This window comes from Vidua chalybeata, chromosome 21 (assembly GCF_026979565.1).
Source record: "Vidua chalybeata isolate OUT-0048 chromosome 21, bVidCha1 merged haplotype, whole genome shotgun sequence".
NCBI classification, from domain to species: domain Eukaryota; kingdom Metazoa; phylum Chordata; class Aves; order Passeriformes; family Viduidae; genus Vidua; species Vidua chalybeata.
This window is the reverse complement of record NC_071550.1, coordinates 1,924,669-1,942,989: the sequence shown is the minus strand read 5'-3', so window position 1 is coordinate 1,942,989 and position 18,321 is coordinate 1,924,669. Positions and strand designations below refer to the sequence as shown.

Here is an 18,321-nt window from a genome sequence, read left to right as displayed (position 1 = left end):
GTCACTGCTAAGACCCAAAAATAGGATCTGTCACTTGCAATGTCTGTCTTATTATTTTGAGGGATAAACCAGCAGTGAACTTAATTTTTGCCTCCAGTTCCTGAAGAATATTCTTTTTGGTTTATATCTTTCAATGTGAGTGTTTTAAGAGAATTGTCAGTTGTGCTGCCTCACATCACCTTCCTCAGCACTACAGCCCAAAATCAGACACAAAGTACGAGCTGAGGAGGGAAAGGAAAGGAGTAAAGGTGGAGAAAAAGAGCAGGCAGTAGTCTTTCCTTGGTTTTCATTTCTCTCTGAGCTTTCTTAATCAAAAAGCTCTCTGATCTGTGTGTTCTGAAGGATAGAGAAATCATGAAAGCCAGGCTGGTACTCCTGGAAATATCATATGTGTGTTATATTTATCCTTCCATTGTAATTTTTCTCCCTTTTTCCAAAATTGTAAGGTGAATCAAACCGAAATAGTCATTTTCATAAATTCTGAGATGAGGATAAATGAACCTCATCTTCAATATTTGCACAATGTCTGGGAGGTGAGTTTCTAGAGAGGTAGATAGGGGAAATGCAGGGCTGATGTATCATCTGAATTCCAGTTGGTATTCCCCACACCTTCACAAAAGTGAGCATTTTTGTTTGATTGCAGCTGTAATTATTGCTGAATACAAATGTTGCAATTTAAGCTGCAGAAATGTGGGGAAAGTCTTTGAAGCCAAGAGCATCTGCCTGGAACATGAGTTTCATATTTGAATGAGTAACTTTTACTGCAAAATTACACAATGAATCCCTACATTCAAAAGATAATAATATTTTTTTTTTTACTCTAAACACATCATCCACCAACTGCTTTTTAAAATTTATTGGCTTGGCAGCTGTTTTTGTAGAAAATGTGTTACTAAAAGCACACAAGCTTTGTCAGTGAAAATGAGGCAGCTTGGTGTTGGTACCTTCCTGCAGACTCAGAGCTGGCCATCAATGCTGTGGAAAATGGGGTTCTGTCTTCCAATATTTGCTCTGCCCCAGAGCAAATATTTCAGGTGGAACTTTCAGGTGGAAGTGAGCAGGGAGGTGCCTGACACAGCAGGACATCCATGTGCTGCTCCAAGACCATACAGCAAAGTAGGGAAAGCAGGGATAAAATACACTCATGAACCACTTTACTCTGCATCATAGCCAAAGGTGGACTTTAAAAGGGAGCAGTAATGTAAAGAGATTTATGGAGATGGTTTTCTCCTGTCCCCTGTGTGTTCATTGCTCATCCTGGTGAGCTCTGATACCTCCAGGACTGGAGGGCTGGCACAGGAATGAGCACTTGAGCAGTAATCCTGGCCTTGCAGCTTACCTGGGCATAGGCAGTGGAGCAAATCACTTGGACAGCTGTGCCTTCACACCCTCCCTCTGTGCCCTGCCAAACCCTCTGCTCTGACAGCATCTCCTACCTGCTCTCCCACCCGCACCAGCCTGCCCTCGCTTCTCCTCCTTGGACAGTAAGCTTGTTGAAGCATGGATCTGCCTGGGGACTGGTTTTTAAAAGGTATATTCTCATTTCTGAGATTGGAAAGAATTAAATTAATCTCCTTTATATGAAAAAGTACCTTTTTTTTTTTTTCCTGCAATAGAAGGGTACAATGGTTGATGCCAACTATTCCTAGACAGGTTTTGTACCTGGTGTAATTGCAGTGAGCCCAGTGACCCACAGGAGCTGAAGTGCTGCCCCACAGAAACAGTTCCAAAGTGCAGCTCTTGAAAGCTCCTGGGCTCCTGAGCCCTTGGCAAAACCCCAAGGGACCTGGATCAGGATGTTTCAGAGTTTTGAATACAGCAGACTGTCCTCTGGGCTGGGGACTCCCTTTTGCCTGTTTAACAAGGAAACTGCTCCATTCCCCTGAAATCCTCCTGCAGGTGCCATCCCTGCTTAGTGTCCCTGGGTCAGGCTGTCCCCAGTGCTGCTGTCTTTGGGGGAATCACTGGGTTTGCTCTTCAAGGTTACTTGCATTCTCCCCGTGTCTCTGTTTCTGCATCTTTCATCCCTGATTGCTCAATTGCCCTTCTCCTACCTTCCCAAGAATATTTATCTGTCTTGTTGGGATGTGAAATGTTGACAGTATGATAATTACGGAGCTGGAAACAAATAATCCAGAGTAGTGTGGGTTTGTTTTAATAGGAGAACAAAAGAATCCAAATTGAAGAACCAAGTGATCCCTGAAAAACAACAACTGTTGAAGCGTGGTTGTCCTCGGGGTTCTTCCTGACACTTGAATTCCTTCATCCTTTATTAATGTCCCACCTGTTCCCTGTCCATGCTCCATGGAAGTCATCAGTGCTAATTGGAGAATCCAGAGCCAGACTTCCCAAGGTTTCTGTTACTTTACCAAAGGCTGGGAAGGGAATCTTCCCAGAACAGAAAAGGATCAGAGTTAAATTCTGCCAAGAAGCAGTTAGCTGAAAATATCAGGGAGAATGTCCAGAACTGAGAGCTGCCAGTCCATGGAATTCTTTCTCCAGGGCCGTGGGAGAAGACCCCGTGACCAAGGCAGTTTCAACAAGATAGGTAAAATCTTTATGAAAATGGAACTCAAGCAGCAATCCTTTATTGACCAGAGGTGGAAAGGGATGAGATGTTGTGAGTTAATGTGTTCTGTTACTGCTGCTTCTCTGTGATTTGCTGATACTCACATGTGCGAGATTTGCCGTATTCATAATTAACCCCCAGTGCCTCTCATTTGATGTAATTCCAGCTTTCCTGACCTGGCCAGACCCACACTGTCCCCTGGGTGACCTGGGGGACATCAGTGCATCTTCATCTGATTTTTCAGCTGGGCTGAGCTGAGTGTTTGCAATGACACTGCAGATCTGATTCATCTCTGGCCGTGGCAGGGCAGTGTTGCTAAGCAGCACTTTCAGCATGAGCTGGTTCTCCCATTGCGGGGCTGCTCCATGGCCTGGCTCCCAGACAGCCCCTCTCATGATCCTGAGTGCTGGATCTCTGTGTTTATCCTCTAACCAGAGCACGAGTCTGGCCACTCCAATCCTGGAGCAGCAGGATTGGAGTTTTTGTTGCCAGTTACCTCTGGCCACGTAATGGGTTTGCAGCTATTTTGTCATTCCTTTGGGGTTTAGCCTAAATTCCAAGACCCTTCTGTCTCAGGGGGGCTTTCCTTATCCCTTTAGAATAAGGTTTTAGGGTGACATCAGTCAGAGCAAGTGGTGGTTCCTTGCTCCTAGTGAGACATCAGGGGAGGTTTAGATGAGATTTTAGGAACGATTTCTTCATGGAAAGGATTGTCCAGGGTTGGAGCAGCTGCCCAGGGGAGTGGTGGAGTCACCATCCCTGGAAGTGGATGTGGCACCTGTGGTTCAGTGGTGAACAGGGTGGTGCTGCTGGGTTGATAGCTGGGCTTGGTGATGTTAAAGGTCTTTTCCATCCTTAACAATCCCAAGGTTCTCTGATCTGCTTCTGCCCCTAGGGCTCACAGGGTGACTGGGAACAGTCCTGAGATCCATCAAATTAAATGGAGAAAGAGACACTGAGGGACTCTGCACCCACGTAAGCAGTCATGGGTTCAGAAGGAGAACACACCTTAATCTGTGAGTGCATTTCTAGGTCCAGGGAGGATAAACTCTCCTGGTTTTCCTTCGAGGTTCACATCTCTCCTGCTCCACAGACTTTGGGAGACTGTTGCTCTCCTTGTCCCTTTTCGCTGGGATTGCATTGGGCAGATCTTCAGAGCTAGCTGGGGTTTGCCATGTAAACAGAATGTGGAGGTGTTGGTTGATAAATTTGCAAAAGTGTCATTTCCTAAGGTTTCTGCAGGTTTCTCTTAAGTTTAGGGGTGTCTTCAGCCTCAAGGTTGACACTCTCTTGCCTCCCATGTGCTCAAGTTCAAAGCAGCCCCCGTGCAGGCCTCATGTATCCTGGAAATGCACTTTTTGGGGAAGGGAATTCCAGAGGGGCCGTGTGCTCAGTCACCTGAACAGAGCCCTTCATCACACCTGACAGGAGCAGAGCTGCAGGACAGCAAAGCAACTTACAACACCAAAGTTCAAATCAAAAAGAGCTGGCAGAAATAAATGATATATGAAGTGTTTGAGGGGCTACAGACACTTCCAGCCCTGTGCCTCTAACACTGAACAAATGAAAAATATTTGATCCATAAAGGTCAGTGCTGTACAGAAATTCCCTTCCTGCCCTGCTTCACTGCCAGGGACCACTCGGGGGATTATTTCTATTCTTGGGCTTTCCAGAGGCACAAATGGTGCCTAAACTCACCCTCAGGGTTGTTTAGGGCTCTGCATTCCTGGGGTAGCTCAGTGCAATCCTGTTCTACAGAGAGAAGGGTAAAAAAGTGCACTTAGATGTCTTTACCTCCTAACAAATGGTATCAGATGTTCTCCAAAAAATATTTCTCTTTTATTTTGAAAGCTGGGACTAACATTGGTAATTGTAGAAATGGGTAAACTCACTTGTTTGGAACATTTATGGCTATAAAAGGATGCTTAGTGTTGGCACAACTCTACTTGTTTCACAAATACAAATATTAATTATCCATTCAGTGGAGCCTCAATAAGAGGGTATTTCCGTGTGCTGTGCAGGAACAGAAAAAGCCCCAAACTAATTCCAGAATTAAATTAAGTTTAATATAAAAAAAATAAAAATTGCAAGGCCCAGAATAAGGATGGGTCTGGTAGAAAAGATTTACTCCCAGTTTTATTATACCTTATCCCTGACATAGCAGGACACATGGAGACCTGGGATGAAAGGCTGCATTGCACACTTGTACTCACAGCAAACACTTATTTGTAGCAGTTTCCTTATGATGAGTAGTGAAAAAATTCCTGATGTCCTCTCATGTCCCCCAGCATTGAGATTTGCTTGAACTAAAACAAAAAGATGTGGAAGAACTGTAAAAATAACCCCATCTGTTCAGTAGTTCCTGGGATCTGCCTTTGTAGGGGTTGCTCTGTGTGGGTTTGGGGTGGGAGCAGAAGCCAGGGTTGTGTCTGTGCTCCTGTCTGACCATCCCAGAGCCCTCCCAGTGCCCTCCCAGAGCCCCCGGCCAGACCCTCACACTGCCCCAGCCTCTCCCTGTTTTCCTGGCTTAGAGAACATGGGGAGCTGCCAGGACTCTTCCAAAGAAAGCTGCTCGTGAGGCATCCAGCCTGATTTATTGATATATCATTTTAAATTTTTATCTCTATTTTGTTTCCATGGTGCTGAATTTTTACCTTTATAACTTTATCCTATGGGTTCTCTGCAAGTGAACATTATTGGTGTGGGAGTCAGCTCCAGACACAAGACTTGCATCATTACTTTATGTTTAATAAAGCAGGAGCTCCAGATTTTGCTGTCATTAACACTCTGCTCAGTTTTGTCCCCCTCCCTTTTTCTCTTTCCTTTCTAGTTTTTCTCGTGTTGCCCCAGGGCGTGTGGAATTCTACACTTCCTGCATCTCAAAGGCATATGGTGCTGAGGGGTTTGCACATATGCTTTAAAAGTATTATAATACCAAAAATATTCAAACATTATAATAGAATATAAGATTATTTCCAGGTTCTAGAGTAATTGAAAATGCCAAATTTGATAAGGAAGAAAAATTTAAATGAGAATCCCACCTTCCTCAGTCTGCAGTGAGATGATGGCATTGGATTTTGGGCTTGTCAAATATGAAAGAAAAGAGCCCAAATCACAGCAGATTTAATTGTGCTGTTTTGAATTGTGCCATCCTGTTTTAGCTGAAGTTGCTGTGGTTGTGATTAAGCCATTCCTCAAAAGGATTTGTTTTGTTTTCTTCTGCCTTCGTTCTTTGTGTCTTATTATGACTTCAGTCAGCTCCTGTGATTAGAGCGATTGTACTCGGGGCTTGGAGATGTCAGAGGCAAAACAGCAGAAACAAAGCAAGAAAAGCAACGCCCTTGCCCTTGAAAAGTGAAATCAGTGCTCAGGGGGAGCTCTGCGTGCTCCCAGAGGAGCTGGGGCTGCCCCTGGATCCATGGGAGTGTCCCAGGCCAGGCTTGGAGCACCCCAGGACAGTGGGATGTGCCCTGCCATGGCAGGGGTGGCACTGGATGCTGTTGAGGGTCCTCCCAAGCCAAACCACTCTGTGATTCCATGGTTCACCCCTTTCTCTTGCCAGGCTTGATGAGTTCTGTGCCACATTGCTCTGTGGGCTTTCAGTGATTGCATGGGGCCGTACTCTTGGCCACAGTGATTGTCTCTAAAGACCCTAAAACATCTCCTCTTGCTCAGAGCTTAGGCTGTGCAAGGATGAATTTATATAGCTGGTACCTCTGCTTCCATTGTAATGGGTATTTCAAGATTTATTCTAGCTGAAGGGATTCTTGGGCTCTGCAGATTTCTATTTTTTGTCATTTCATAGAGACTATTAACTTCTGAATGAAACCTTTCTCAGCTACTAGTTTAATCTTTGCTACGATATTTTTACTGGTGGTGAATGCTGCCCACACACAGGAAGACACAATTCTGCCCTAGACAGCTCTCAATATAAACTTAAAAGTGTATAAAGAACATGCATGCAAAGGGCAGTGCTTTAATTGCTGGAACTGCCAAGAATGCAGCTCAGCTAGAGGAGCAGGCAATGCTCAGAGGGTGGGATTAGCCTTGTTTGTCTGGAGATCAGAATCAAATGTTGTTTAAAGTCAGAAATGAAGAAGAAATGGATCATGTCCTTATGATCTCACTAGGAAAGCTCGGCGGTCACACCCCAGGTCAGAATCTCTCTCTTGTATTTTCACAGACAAATTTCTGTCTTTTTTTCTTACCCCACCTAAAAATTACAGAAGGTATTAATTCACACATTAGGCTTTCTGATCTCTGGTGTGCACTATGGAGGTGCAAAGTATCACTATAGCAGCATAATTTATCAGCATTAAAATCTCTGACATCTCGTTCTCCCAAGGAAGCTGGCAATGAAAACAGAAAATGCTCCATGTGATCTCCTTCTGGTGGCAACAAATGTAAAAACAATGGCAAACAGGAGAAAAGTAATGTCTTGATGCACCACTAAATTCTAATTTCCAAATCCTGCACGAATCATGGAAGAGTTGTGGAGATGTGGAATTGAGGAAGAAAAATGTCACCATTGGTTGTAGAAGGCATTTGGGTTTTTCCCTATCAATGCCCTATCCAGACCTCAAAGCTATTCCTAGATTGAAGAAGGGGCTTGATAAAATGAGGACATATTTGTGGGTGGGCTGGCAGTGGTCAAGGAACTCCAGTCTCTCATTCCTGGGCCAGAACCTTCTCACCAGTAGAGTTTAGGGCAATATCAGGTGTTTGGCCAGTCGTGTACTTTGGATTTTCCCTTCACAGCAAATATTGGCCAGTGTCCATAGCAGGCAGCCAGGGCCTGGTCCACTCAGAGGAACAAGAGCACGGGGAGTTGATAGGGTGAGTGTGGGGCTGATACCACGGTGATACCACGAGTGTGGGGCTGATACCATGGTGATATGAAGAGTGGGAGGCTGGCTAAGGTCTGAGTACGAGGGAAATATCTTAACAATGCTCTAGATAATGCAAATCCTCACATTTGCTTTTCACAGCCACGTTTCTCTATGCTATAAAATTCTCTACAGGTATTTCTCAGGGACAGAACCCTTTTGAAAAGGCCTTTGTTACCTCCCACGTTGGCTTTGTGCAGTATGACGGGAGTGTACAATGTGATGGCCTGTGTTTTATCCCTCCTGCTATTTGAGTCATGCAAATAGCTCCCGGAGAAATACTCAGTCCACACAGATGCATGTTACATACCTCGTTTGTAAGTAAAGTGCCACTTGATAAATGTGAAACACCTTTGGTTATCTAGATGTTTGAAATTCCTGGTGCACTTACGAACAGGGAAGTCATTTCCGTAATAAGAGCCACACAGAGTGCCCAGGGAGATTTTGCAGCTTGAGAAAGACATAATGTGAGCGGTGAATATCCGAGGTGGGGAAGGAGTGTTTAAATGGCATGAACAAATGACAGGCTCCATAGAAGTTAGACTGTGATTATCGCCCTGCAAGACGTATTAAAGGTATTCATTTGTAGAAGTGAGCTGCTAAGGATCCATTCCTGTATGCTGAGTGGAGAAACTCCTGAGGCTCCTGCCCGGAGCAGAGCGTGCGCTGTGGGCATGGCCGGGATGCTGCTCTGGTACTCTCACGCTTCCTTCCTCACACGTGCCAGAAGCTGTGCTTGATCCGTGGCTATCTTCCCCCTTCCCTGGGGCAGGGAAGCGGCGTGCGCAGAACCTCATGTTCTGCGGGGATTTGCTGAGCTGTTTATGTGGAGCTGATCTGTTTCTTTAGTGTGATGGTCCATAGAAGAAACACGCCTTCAGGCTTCACCCCAAAATCCTGGTTTCTCTTCAAAATGCCCCCCCCACTTTCCGTGGCCAAAGTGCTTGACCCTCTCGCACCATTCTCATACACTGTAGATGCCGGCCAGCACAGTAGTATAATGCTTTTATTGCCTTATTTAGCGGAGAGATTAAATGTAATGTTCAGATTATGTAGAACATTAACTCCTAACAATAAGCAAATAACACATTAGAAGCTTTGCTATTAAAACGTTTGGTGCTGGCTCTGCTGTGGAGCTCTCCGGGAGCCGTGACTTATGTTCAGGAGGGAGGAGGCTCGGCGGAGCAGAAGGAACGAGCCGGGGTCTCTCTCTTCTCTAAGGTGGTGCCCGTACCCCGAGCCCACGGGCGGTGTTAGGACGAGCTTTATGGAGCTCCATCCACGTAACCGGAACAGCTGAGCCCGGCCGTGCCGGCCATGGCCGCGGACCCGGGGGGCTCCGAGCAGGTAGCGGAGCTCGCTCTGCCCGAGCGCCGCCGGCTCGGCGTGGGTGGCGTCTGGGCTGGGGCGGCCGGACCCGCGCCCAGCCCCTGCTCCCGTCAGGAGCTGCCATGTGCCGGGCTTGTCTTTCAGACGGGATTTTTATGGGAGCTGATGGTTGCCAGGGCAACGGAGGCTTCGGGGAGTCTGGCGCGCCGCAGCCCCGGCCTGGGAGCGCCGGGAGCAGATGTTGGCTGACGCCAGGCGCTGCCAGCGCCGCTCATGCGGGAGCTGCCGAGGACGCTGTGCCCGGCTGCACGGGCGGCTCCGCTCCCGCTCCCCGCTCCCCTCTGCCTTGTAATTTAGTATTCTTGTCTCACCCCACAGGGGTTCCTCAGCCGTCGGCTTAAAGGCTCCATCAAAAGGACAAAGAGCCAACCGAAGCTCGATAGGAACAGCAGCTTCCGGCACATTTTACCTGGCTTCAGGAGTGTGGACCATGAAAGGTAAGGGGACGTTTCGCGGAGGGTGTGGGAGAGAGAAGGAGGATATTGATTTTTCCAGCTCTTGTTAAGATCTTGCTTATCTTATTCAGAGCAAGGGCTGCATCTCTGATAGAAGTAGACTTGGTTAATTGCAAGAGGGGTAGTTTTAATTTGTTGTTGAGGGTACGGTGCAAGCCCTCCCTTTTCAGGTTAAATTCCAGGTGCAGAGAAGCTTGACTGCTCTGCTTTCTCTTCCTCAATAAATCCTAAATTGAGGCACCGGCATTTAAATAGCCCAGGGATGCAGCAGCCAGAGCCGACTGATGCAGGTGAGGGAGGGAGGGGAGGGATGGTCCCGCACTGGACTGCACCGATCACAACTGGGTTACACACGGTAGGAACAATACCGTGGAACAATAACAACCATAATCTCCCCAAATCCCTCTCTCCCCCTCACACACGTCCGTCTCCATCCCGCCTTGTCTGCCGTCATTACAGCGAGATGGAGCCTCGGCGTGTGGCCGGAGCTGCTGCTTCTGCCCGAGCCATGACAGGAGCTCAGTCCAGGAGGGATGCGTTGCAGGGAATGTGCAGATGGATCTGATAATGAAGCATTTCACGTGGGATGGCCAGTATTGGAGCAAATTGCGAGTACAATAGAAGAGAAATGAGATCTCTGAGATCCTTCAGCTGGTTAGAAAGTAGAACAGCTCTTTAGTGGATTTGTGTGTATTTATGTCTGTGTAGATTATGTTAGCATGAGCACGAGACAGGCACCGTTCAAGGTAAATTCATGTGTAAATTCACATGCAGATCAAGGTCATGGTTGGGGAAGACAGATTCCTTTACCAACCACAAACCAGTAGCTTGCTTCCAGATAGATCTTTCAGCCTTACACAAATCATTTTGGGGAGTGACAGAAATATTGAAGTGCCAGGAAAAGTCTGTCTGAAAATTCTGCCAGGCTGGACATACCCTGATATAACCAGTTTGGAGCAGAGCAGTTTAATACACCAGGATGTACTTGAGAACCCATTAGGTAAATGCTTCACTTTGAAAAGCAATGACAACTTACTTTGTTTTAGCTGTACTTATTCATTGCAGGGGCCATGAGCTTTTGAAGCTCACAAACAACAATTGTCAATCTGGATTTTTCCTTACCTGACCTATTGCAGCCTCCTAAGCTTTGTGCTTCTGGATTCTGCAAGTGAAGCGATTGTGCTGGTTAGTGCCGAGTAAGATTTCAGGGAATGCTCTCTGGGCAGACAGAGTTGGTTTGATTCCTGTGCTGCAGTTTTCCCAAACGCTCGAAGTAGGGCACTGTGTTCCAGAGGGAAGCGAGCGGAGCCGGGTGGCCGGGAATGTGCCTCCGGTGCTGCTGATTGCTCCAAGAACAGGCAGATCAGACAGGGTTTCCCTTCTACCTGGATGAGCTTTGTTTTGTTCTGTGAGTTGGCAGGACAGGACATGGGAATTAACTGTTCTGGCCAGCCCTGCAGCCAGAGTCATTTTCCCAAATTAAGCCTTGTAATTTCCCTGCCCTCCCAGCACACCAGCCCGGGAGCTGGCTGGGCTTCCCGAGACCCAGAAGTACTGCAGGTTCTCCTTAAAGAGGCTCGGGGAATCCTGTAGTGCATTTGCAGTGTAGAGCTTAAAGGGTGGATTAGAGGAGAGGTGGCTCTTGGCAGCCTCGAATAACCAAGGATTTGCTTATATGAGTATGAGAAACTGAAAATGAATGATACCTTCATCATACCCGAGACTAGACCTTCTGTTAGGCAGGCATCTCTCAAAAATGCACTTCCTCTGTGATGCACACACATCCCTGAGCTGCAGGACACTGGGGCTCAGAGGCTTTTGACAGCAGGCTCTTAGTCCCTCACTGCCATCGTGGTGTCAGATCTGTCAGGTGAGCAGGAGTCCTCTGCAGGAGAGCTTGGCCTTAGGGACTGTTGCTCTCAGAGAGGTGAAAGCAAAGCAGCAGCTGGGCCTCTCAGTCATGCAGCGAGGCTTTGGTTACAATTTTATCTTTCTGAACATTCCCATCTCATTGTCTGTGCACAATGTATATGAAAGAGCTCAGGTCTCTCAGATCATTCTTGTGCATTTGCTGCTGTGCTTGTCTTGCTTGTAATCCAAGAACTGTTTCAGAGAAGCATTTGGTATTGGAATATTCGCCTCTTAAATATTTGATTCTTGACTCCATCTTGTATCGAAGCTGATTGTTCAGGAACCACTCCTCTGCTCGTGGAAGTCACCATTATAACAGTGCTCTGTTCTGGAGCGTGGGCCAATTTTTGTGGGAATGCCATAGCAAAAATGAATAGTGCAGTAAATTCAGTCAAAACACTCCAGGTTGAAATATTGAGCTAGAGGAGATGCTTCTGTTACTTGGCTTCTTTGTACCTAAATTGGGACTGCTCCTGCCTCTTAGTTCCTTTATTTTTCACTTCCTTGCATGTCCTGTTTACACTGCAGATGAATATTTGAAATACACGAACTGTGCACATGCATTTTCAGACAGATAATGACATGGACGTGGCTTGTGTGTGGTGCAGAGAATGTAAACAAATATATTTCACTAAATTACTGTGGGGTTCACACGGATGGATTTGGCCAAATTTTGCCAGTCTTGTGCACACCGTTTTTTTCCTGTTACAGTAACAGTAATATGATTATTGACAGTAAAAGAAGCAAAATCACAGCAAGTGTAACTCCCCTTCTGTATGAGAGGGGCATTAATGTGATACAATCAGAGTATGTAAATATGAGATCTAAAGGAGGATTGTGGAATGAGTGTTCCTTTCAATTTGCTGGCTGGTTAGATTGCTTGTTAGAGCTAAAAAGGGTTCCAAGAAGTGGCTTTTTGCTAACAATGTCTCCTGCCTCCTGATTTATTACAGCAGCTCACTAAGTTTTTATCATGGAGCACTGAATGCTTGGCTTTGTAGTGGCCTCTGGAATCAGCCACAAATCAAGCATTTGGCAGATGGATTTTTCTTAATTGGACCCACATTTCTCCTACAAAATTTGTGATGGAGAAAATTTCTGGGTCGGACATGGAGCACAGGGCGTAGAGCCAGAGAAGAGAGAGAAGGTTGTTCTGCAGTTGTTAATTATTGGTGGGGATGTATTGCTGATGATTTTCTGGTAGTGGCAAAGGTGATTTTACACCAGCACTGAGAGGGCAGGGTCACAGTATCACTGTGTGGACAAGTGCATTCGGATTGTCTTGATTTGGTGAAAAATGGGTACTCTGGGTGGCTCTGTGTTCTGATGGAATCCCTGAACTGATGATTGCTGGAGACACCTTTCCTCAGTGCGCCTAGAATCCATTTAATGCTACGGGACTCTGGAGTACCAACATTTGTGATTATTCTGCAAGGTTTTTGGTTTTGTTTTTTATAATTCCAGGAGATAACATTCTATTAAAGCTTTTATTGGCACTACAAAAGCCTGAGCATATGGTTGATTGTTAAATGAGCCTCAGCCTTGGAAGGGGTACAGCCCTGCATTAATAACAGCAGCAACTTGCACTACTGAGACTTCCTCTTTAAACTCCTTTTTGTCTTTAGGCCATCCAAAATTTTGGCATCTAACCCCCAGAGGGAAGAGGAATTGTACAAGTCATACTGCAACACATTTAATTCCTACTATAGTGCCCATGCTGTCTGTTGTAGGAGCTTTCCATGTGCACAAAGCTTATTTTGGTGCACCAGGAACGGATGAATGTCTGTGCTCCTGCAGCAAACTCAGTTTGGGAGTTCTTGGAGATCTAATTTGTTTATTCCCAACAAACCTGATATGCCAAATATTTTTAGGCAGGATGAAATTGGTTAAGTTTGCTGAGAATCTGGTGCATGGTGAAGGATGAAGAAGTTGCTCTATTTCCTCTGGAATTGGAAAGAGGAATGACTCATGCTGCAGAAGTAGGACACTGGCAGACCCCAGAACCATGGAGGGCTTTCAGATCTGTGTGCACAAGTGCTGGAGAGCTGCTGCCTCTTCTGGCTCCTGCTTAAATGGCATTATCCAGGGAAGCTGGCTGAGTAGGAAAACCTACACCAGAGGGAACCCCCAGGAGGGTGGCACTGATACCTCACTACAGACAGCCGGGCTCTGGTTTTGATTGTAATGAAGATATTGAGGAAACACTGTGCAGTTTGTGTCGGGGAGCCATCCAGCCCCATCAGCAGTGACTGAAATGCAGAATAAAACATCTTGCACAGCAAGGAACACCCAGCAGTCCCTCGTGTGACACTCCATGTCATTCATGCCGGGGGTGGTGCCTGTCCCCACTACCCCCACATCAGGGAACAGATTTCAGCAGAAAAATCAAGATTAAAGGACAGTCTCAGAATTCAGATTGGCCTCATGCAGTACCTGCATTTATACCAAGGCTGCTTTGTCCTGGAATAAGCAAATCAGCCTTTTAATGGGGTTCCTTTGCAAAATATTTCTTGAACCAGAAAGTTAATTACTGATCTCTAATTAGTGGCTGTGTTAAGAGGCTGAGTAAAATCAGAGAGAGCTGCTTTGAAGGAGAGGTACAGGAAGAAATTACCATTTCTCTCCATAAACTGTGATGTTCCTCATCTTCTTCTTGTGGTATCAGGAAGTTTAGACATTTTAAAAAGGAGAATGTTATTAATGGAAAGAGGGCATTTTGAAAGGACTTTTCTGGAAGGCATTGAAAGAAGAGTGACAGAGATGGATTGAAAGCAATGTGGGGCCTCTCAGCTTCTCCCACGGCAGCAGCAAGGTCCAACTGTTCCTCCTGTTAATTTGACTTTTGCAGGTACCTGTGAACCTGTATCAGAAGCTGCCTGAGGTAGATGCATTCTCCATTCTCAAAGGATACAGAAACTCTCTCCTTTATCCTACGCAGCCAAACCAACTTCCTAATTGAACAGAGGGTCGTGCCTAAAGCTTTCAGTAAAGACTGTATTAGCTCCTGGTAATTCTTCAAGTCATAATAAACGTCAGGGGAAGGGCTAAGAGGCTGGAATGATTTTCATAGAGTCATAGAATCATGGCAGAATTTTCACAGCCTTTTCCCCAGTCCTGCACTCGCTGGTTCCTGACAGCCCCGTGCCCCACGGGGTGCAGCCGGTGCCTTGACTCCACTCGGAGTCACGGAGCAAAATTAGAAAATCCTTCCTGCTCCGGCATATGCGGCACTGCTGGGATAATTGGCTTCATGCATCTTACAATTAGCTTGCAAAAATATGTTTTGCATCCCTGACCTTTTCTCTATATGCAAGGCCATTGTTTCCCTGTCCTGCTTAATTACAAAATAGAGCGTTGTGTGAGGAGAGAGATGACATCGTTGGATCGTCGGCTCTAATTTGACGAGACATCGTAATGGGGAGTTTTCATACCGAGGGCACTGAATTAGTGTAGCGTGAAGCCACATTTCTGCAAACCTCCTAAATAAGGAGAAGTTAATTTTCTGCTCTATCTTTTTGACGTTTGTAATCACAGCATTGTATTCCAGCTGCAGATGGTTAGCGCGTGAGGGATGTTTGGGAAATGCCGACAATCGCGAGGCATTGTCTGCGCGGCCGAGGATCAGGTTGATTAATGGATACGAGGATGCTTGCTTTCATTTTGCTGCTCTCCCAGCCTGAATGCACATTATTGACTCGTGTGGCCACTGCCTGGCAGCTGGGATGTGGTGCTGCAGCAGTGCACACCTCAGGGGCACGAGCAGAGAGCTCTGCTCGTGTCCCTCGAGCACAGACTGAGCCAGGGTGACAGTTCCGCTGCGCTGTGGCCCGTGGTGTCGTGATGATCTTCAGGTGGAAGACAGATACTGCTACTCCATTGCATCAACATTTTGTTTCCAAACAGACCATTTATTCTGACTTTGCCCTGGTGAGGTTTTCATGTGCATGAATTTCAGTGCAATTACATTAGCATTACTCTTCATGTCAATAACCTCAAAGGAAAAAAAAAGAGAAAGAAAATGCCATCACTGCAGCTTTTCTACCAGAGGATGCTTTCTGTTCCTTCTAGACTCTTCTCTGTTTTTCTAATTATCATCCTTTTACAATAGATACTGAGATATTTCTATCCCAGGCTTAAACATCCCCCTGCCATGGGCAGGGACACCTCCCACAGCCCTGAGCAACGTGGTCTGTGGAAGGGGGTGGAATGAGATGAGCTTGAAGGTCCCTTCCAACCCAAACCAGTCTGGGATTCTGTGATTCTGGCATGCAGTGAAAACTGCTCCTGATGGAGCCATCACTCGTACACTGAGAGGAGCAATCCTGCTCTCCCCAGGCCATTGCCTCCTGCCCACACGTTCCCCTTCCCATCACATGATCTCGGGAAGGGCAGCCAGTGGATTCAGTGGGAAATGATTATTTAAGGGGTGATTTTCTGTTTGGCTGGGGCACTGAACCAGCTCCAGTAGCTGCAGAGAAGTGGGAAGATGGCAGAGCAGGGACTTTCCCTGTTTCTGGGATGTAGCTGTACCCTCGTGCTGTGTGGGCAAGGGGGAGGGATGTCCAATTGGCATCTGCCTCCAATTTCCATCTTCCATGGAATTTCCCATCTCCTAGGAGAGATCCATTGCATGTTGGCTCACACTTTGCTGTCCTCTGTCATTTCTAGTGGCAATTCATTTTAGCAATAAATAGTTTTCTCTCTTGGAAGGAAGGAAGGAAGGAATGTTTTGAAAAAACTTTTCAAACCAACTTCTGCTCTGTTCTTTATTGAAACCTTGCAAGACCTCGATTGGAAAATCTGTGTGAGGGATAAAGAGCTGCAAGTGAGCATGGAAGTGAGGTGGGGAAGGGTTCCAATCCTTTGCTCAGAGCTGGGAGACTCCGATGTTTGATGTGTGCTCCTTGTTATCCCGGCTCTTACTGCAGTGCTGGGGCCCTGAAATCCACTGATTGCAGCTGGAGGCAGCAGCTGGAGCTGGAGCTCACTGCTGGCTCTGACTTGTACAGAGCACTGCCTGTAGTGATGCTCAGAATTGTAAATACCAAATAACTCTGTCAAGCTCACCCATCAGCTCAGAGGGAAGGAAAAACCAGATTGAGGAAAAAACATGCTTCCTCCTTACCTTATTCTTTAATAAAACCTTAGGCTATAGGGCCTCTGAAATGGTTATTAGTGAGATTTCAAGTAGTTTGTTCACCTATGGATATCTTATGATAGTGATATTATGATGCTTGTCTGCTTGGCGGTGTTTACAATTCAAATCTTCAGTACAACTGCAGAATGTCTCACTTAGGTTCTCTTCCACACAATTCAGGTCTGGTGTGATGAAAAAAAAAAAAAGCAAAAACTGATTTTAATTGAATTAAACCAATGCATTTGCACTGGAATTAAAATGTAATTTGTTTAAAAATACTGAACTGATTTGAACTAAAGCCAGAAATATGAATTTAGCTTTAATCCACGAGTGTTACATAAGTAATTCTATGAGAAAGGGCTGTGACATGCCTTGTGTGTGATTGATAATGTGCAGGAGGGCGGCATTCCCTCATTCCAAAGGATGGAAGTGCAGGAGGAATTAGAAAGCCAGAGCTGTTCTATCAGGCTGTGCCCTTTGCTCACATTTACAGATATCTCTGGGATTAATCCCCCCCCAGTCCAGGGGGATTTCCCACATGCCCATCCCAGCCCCCAGTGCTGCCTCTCTGCAGGAATCCCTGTGCAGAGCGGGCCTGCAGCCGATCCCAAATGATTTCCATAACTCAGCTCTATGTACCTTGAATTATTAATATTTTGCTGTCCTGGCTGTGTGGGGAGATTTGTTCCATTAGGGATGTGTTTGTTGCTATATAGTAGCACTTTAGATGATGGGAATCCAGGGAGAAAGAGCGAGAGAAGGATTTATATGTTAAATTCTTTTGGTGAGAGCAGAGATTTTACCAATGCCTGGCTCTGAGGATTGGAATGAAAGGCCCAGGGCTGCTGTTGCTCATCTTGGAGTCTGGTGTTTATCCTCTGCCTGGGCATAATCCCCTTGGGCACCGAGCAAGGCCAAGTGCCATCAGGATGTGAATGGTTTCTATCGTGACACGGCAGTGTCCGTGATTTCCCTGGGTCGTGGCATCTCCTGCCTCTCCCCAGTGCTCCCAGGGAAGGTGGCAGTGTGAGCTGTTTGTGGGTGAGCCAGGCCTTGTCCAACGAGGTGTAATCAGTGAGTGCCACAGGGCCACGTGCAGGGGGAGCCTTGCAGGGTGCTGGGCACCCCGGGGCTCTGCGGGATGCTCCCGGTGCCCTCCCTGAACAGGATGTTCATCCACAGGGGCTCTGCAGGAACCTCTCCAGCTCCCCCGAATTAATTATTCACTGATCATCACTCAGACCTTATGGATTAGGGAGCAGGGTTGGCAGGGGGTGGATGGAAGACAGAGCAATTTAGATTGCAATTAGTATTTCATTTCTTCCCTCGCTCCCTGTTTGCTTAAATTGGAGCTTGCGTGTTAGCACCAAGCAAGGATTTACATCCCAGCAGTGGAAGTTCCCCGTGCACCAGAAACCAGCAAATCCACTGCAGTCCTTAAGCTTCCCCAAGGGATCAAACACTCAGTTTGAGAAGTTGAAATATCAGGGGAACATGTTTTGCTTAGAAAATGGTGTGGGGGAACAGCAGCGCCTGGTCTGCTGTAGCAGGGGCCTCACCAGCCATACCCTACCCTCACAAAAACAGCATTTAGATGTTGTCTCTCTCCATCCTGAGGGAATGGCATGAAGCTCTGCCAGGGAAGATTTAGGCCAGATTTCAGGAAAAGTTCTTCCTCCGGAGGGTGGTGGGGCACTGAACAGGCTCCCCCAGGGAATTGGCACAGCCCCAAGGCTGCCAGAGCTCCAGGAGTGTTTGGACAACACTCTCACACACACAGAGTGGGATTGTTGGGATGTCTGTGCAGGGCCAGGGGTTTGACTGGATGATCCTTGTGGGTCCCTTCCAGCTCAGGATATTCTGTGATTCTGTGAGCCCTTATCTCTCGTGTTCCCTTGCCACTCCTGGAGTGTGCTCCTTGCCAGGAATCCTCTCTGGGAGAGGGGAAACCCATCAGGGTGAGCAGCCCCACAG

At 46.6% G+C, this 18,321-nt stretch overlaps 1 protein-coding gene across 7 annotated transcripts in view; it reads left to right on the top strand.

Moving 5' to 3' along the window:
* DAB2IP (DAB2 interacting protein) overlaps positions 1-18,321 on the top strand; it is a 184,980-nt gene that overhangs the window by 82,753 nt on the left and 83,906 nt on the right. For all 7 annotated transcript variants that reach the window (XM_053961876.1, XM_053961877.1, XM_053961878.1 and 4 more), the window contains one exon: positions 9,163-9,281. In XM_053961876.1, coding sequence (XP_053817851.1) covers positions 9,163-9,281 — 119 coding nt within the window. The remainder of the gene's footprint in view (positions 1-9,162; positions 9,282-18,321) is intronic.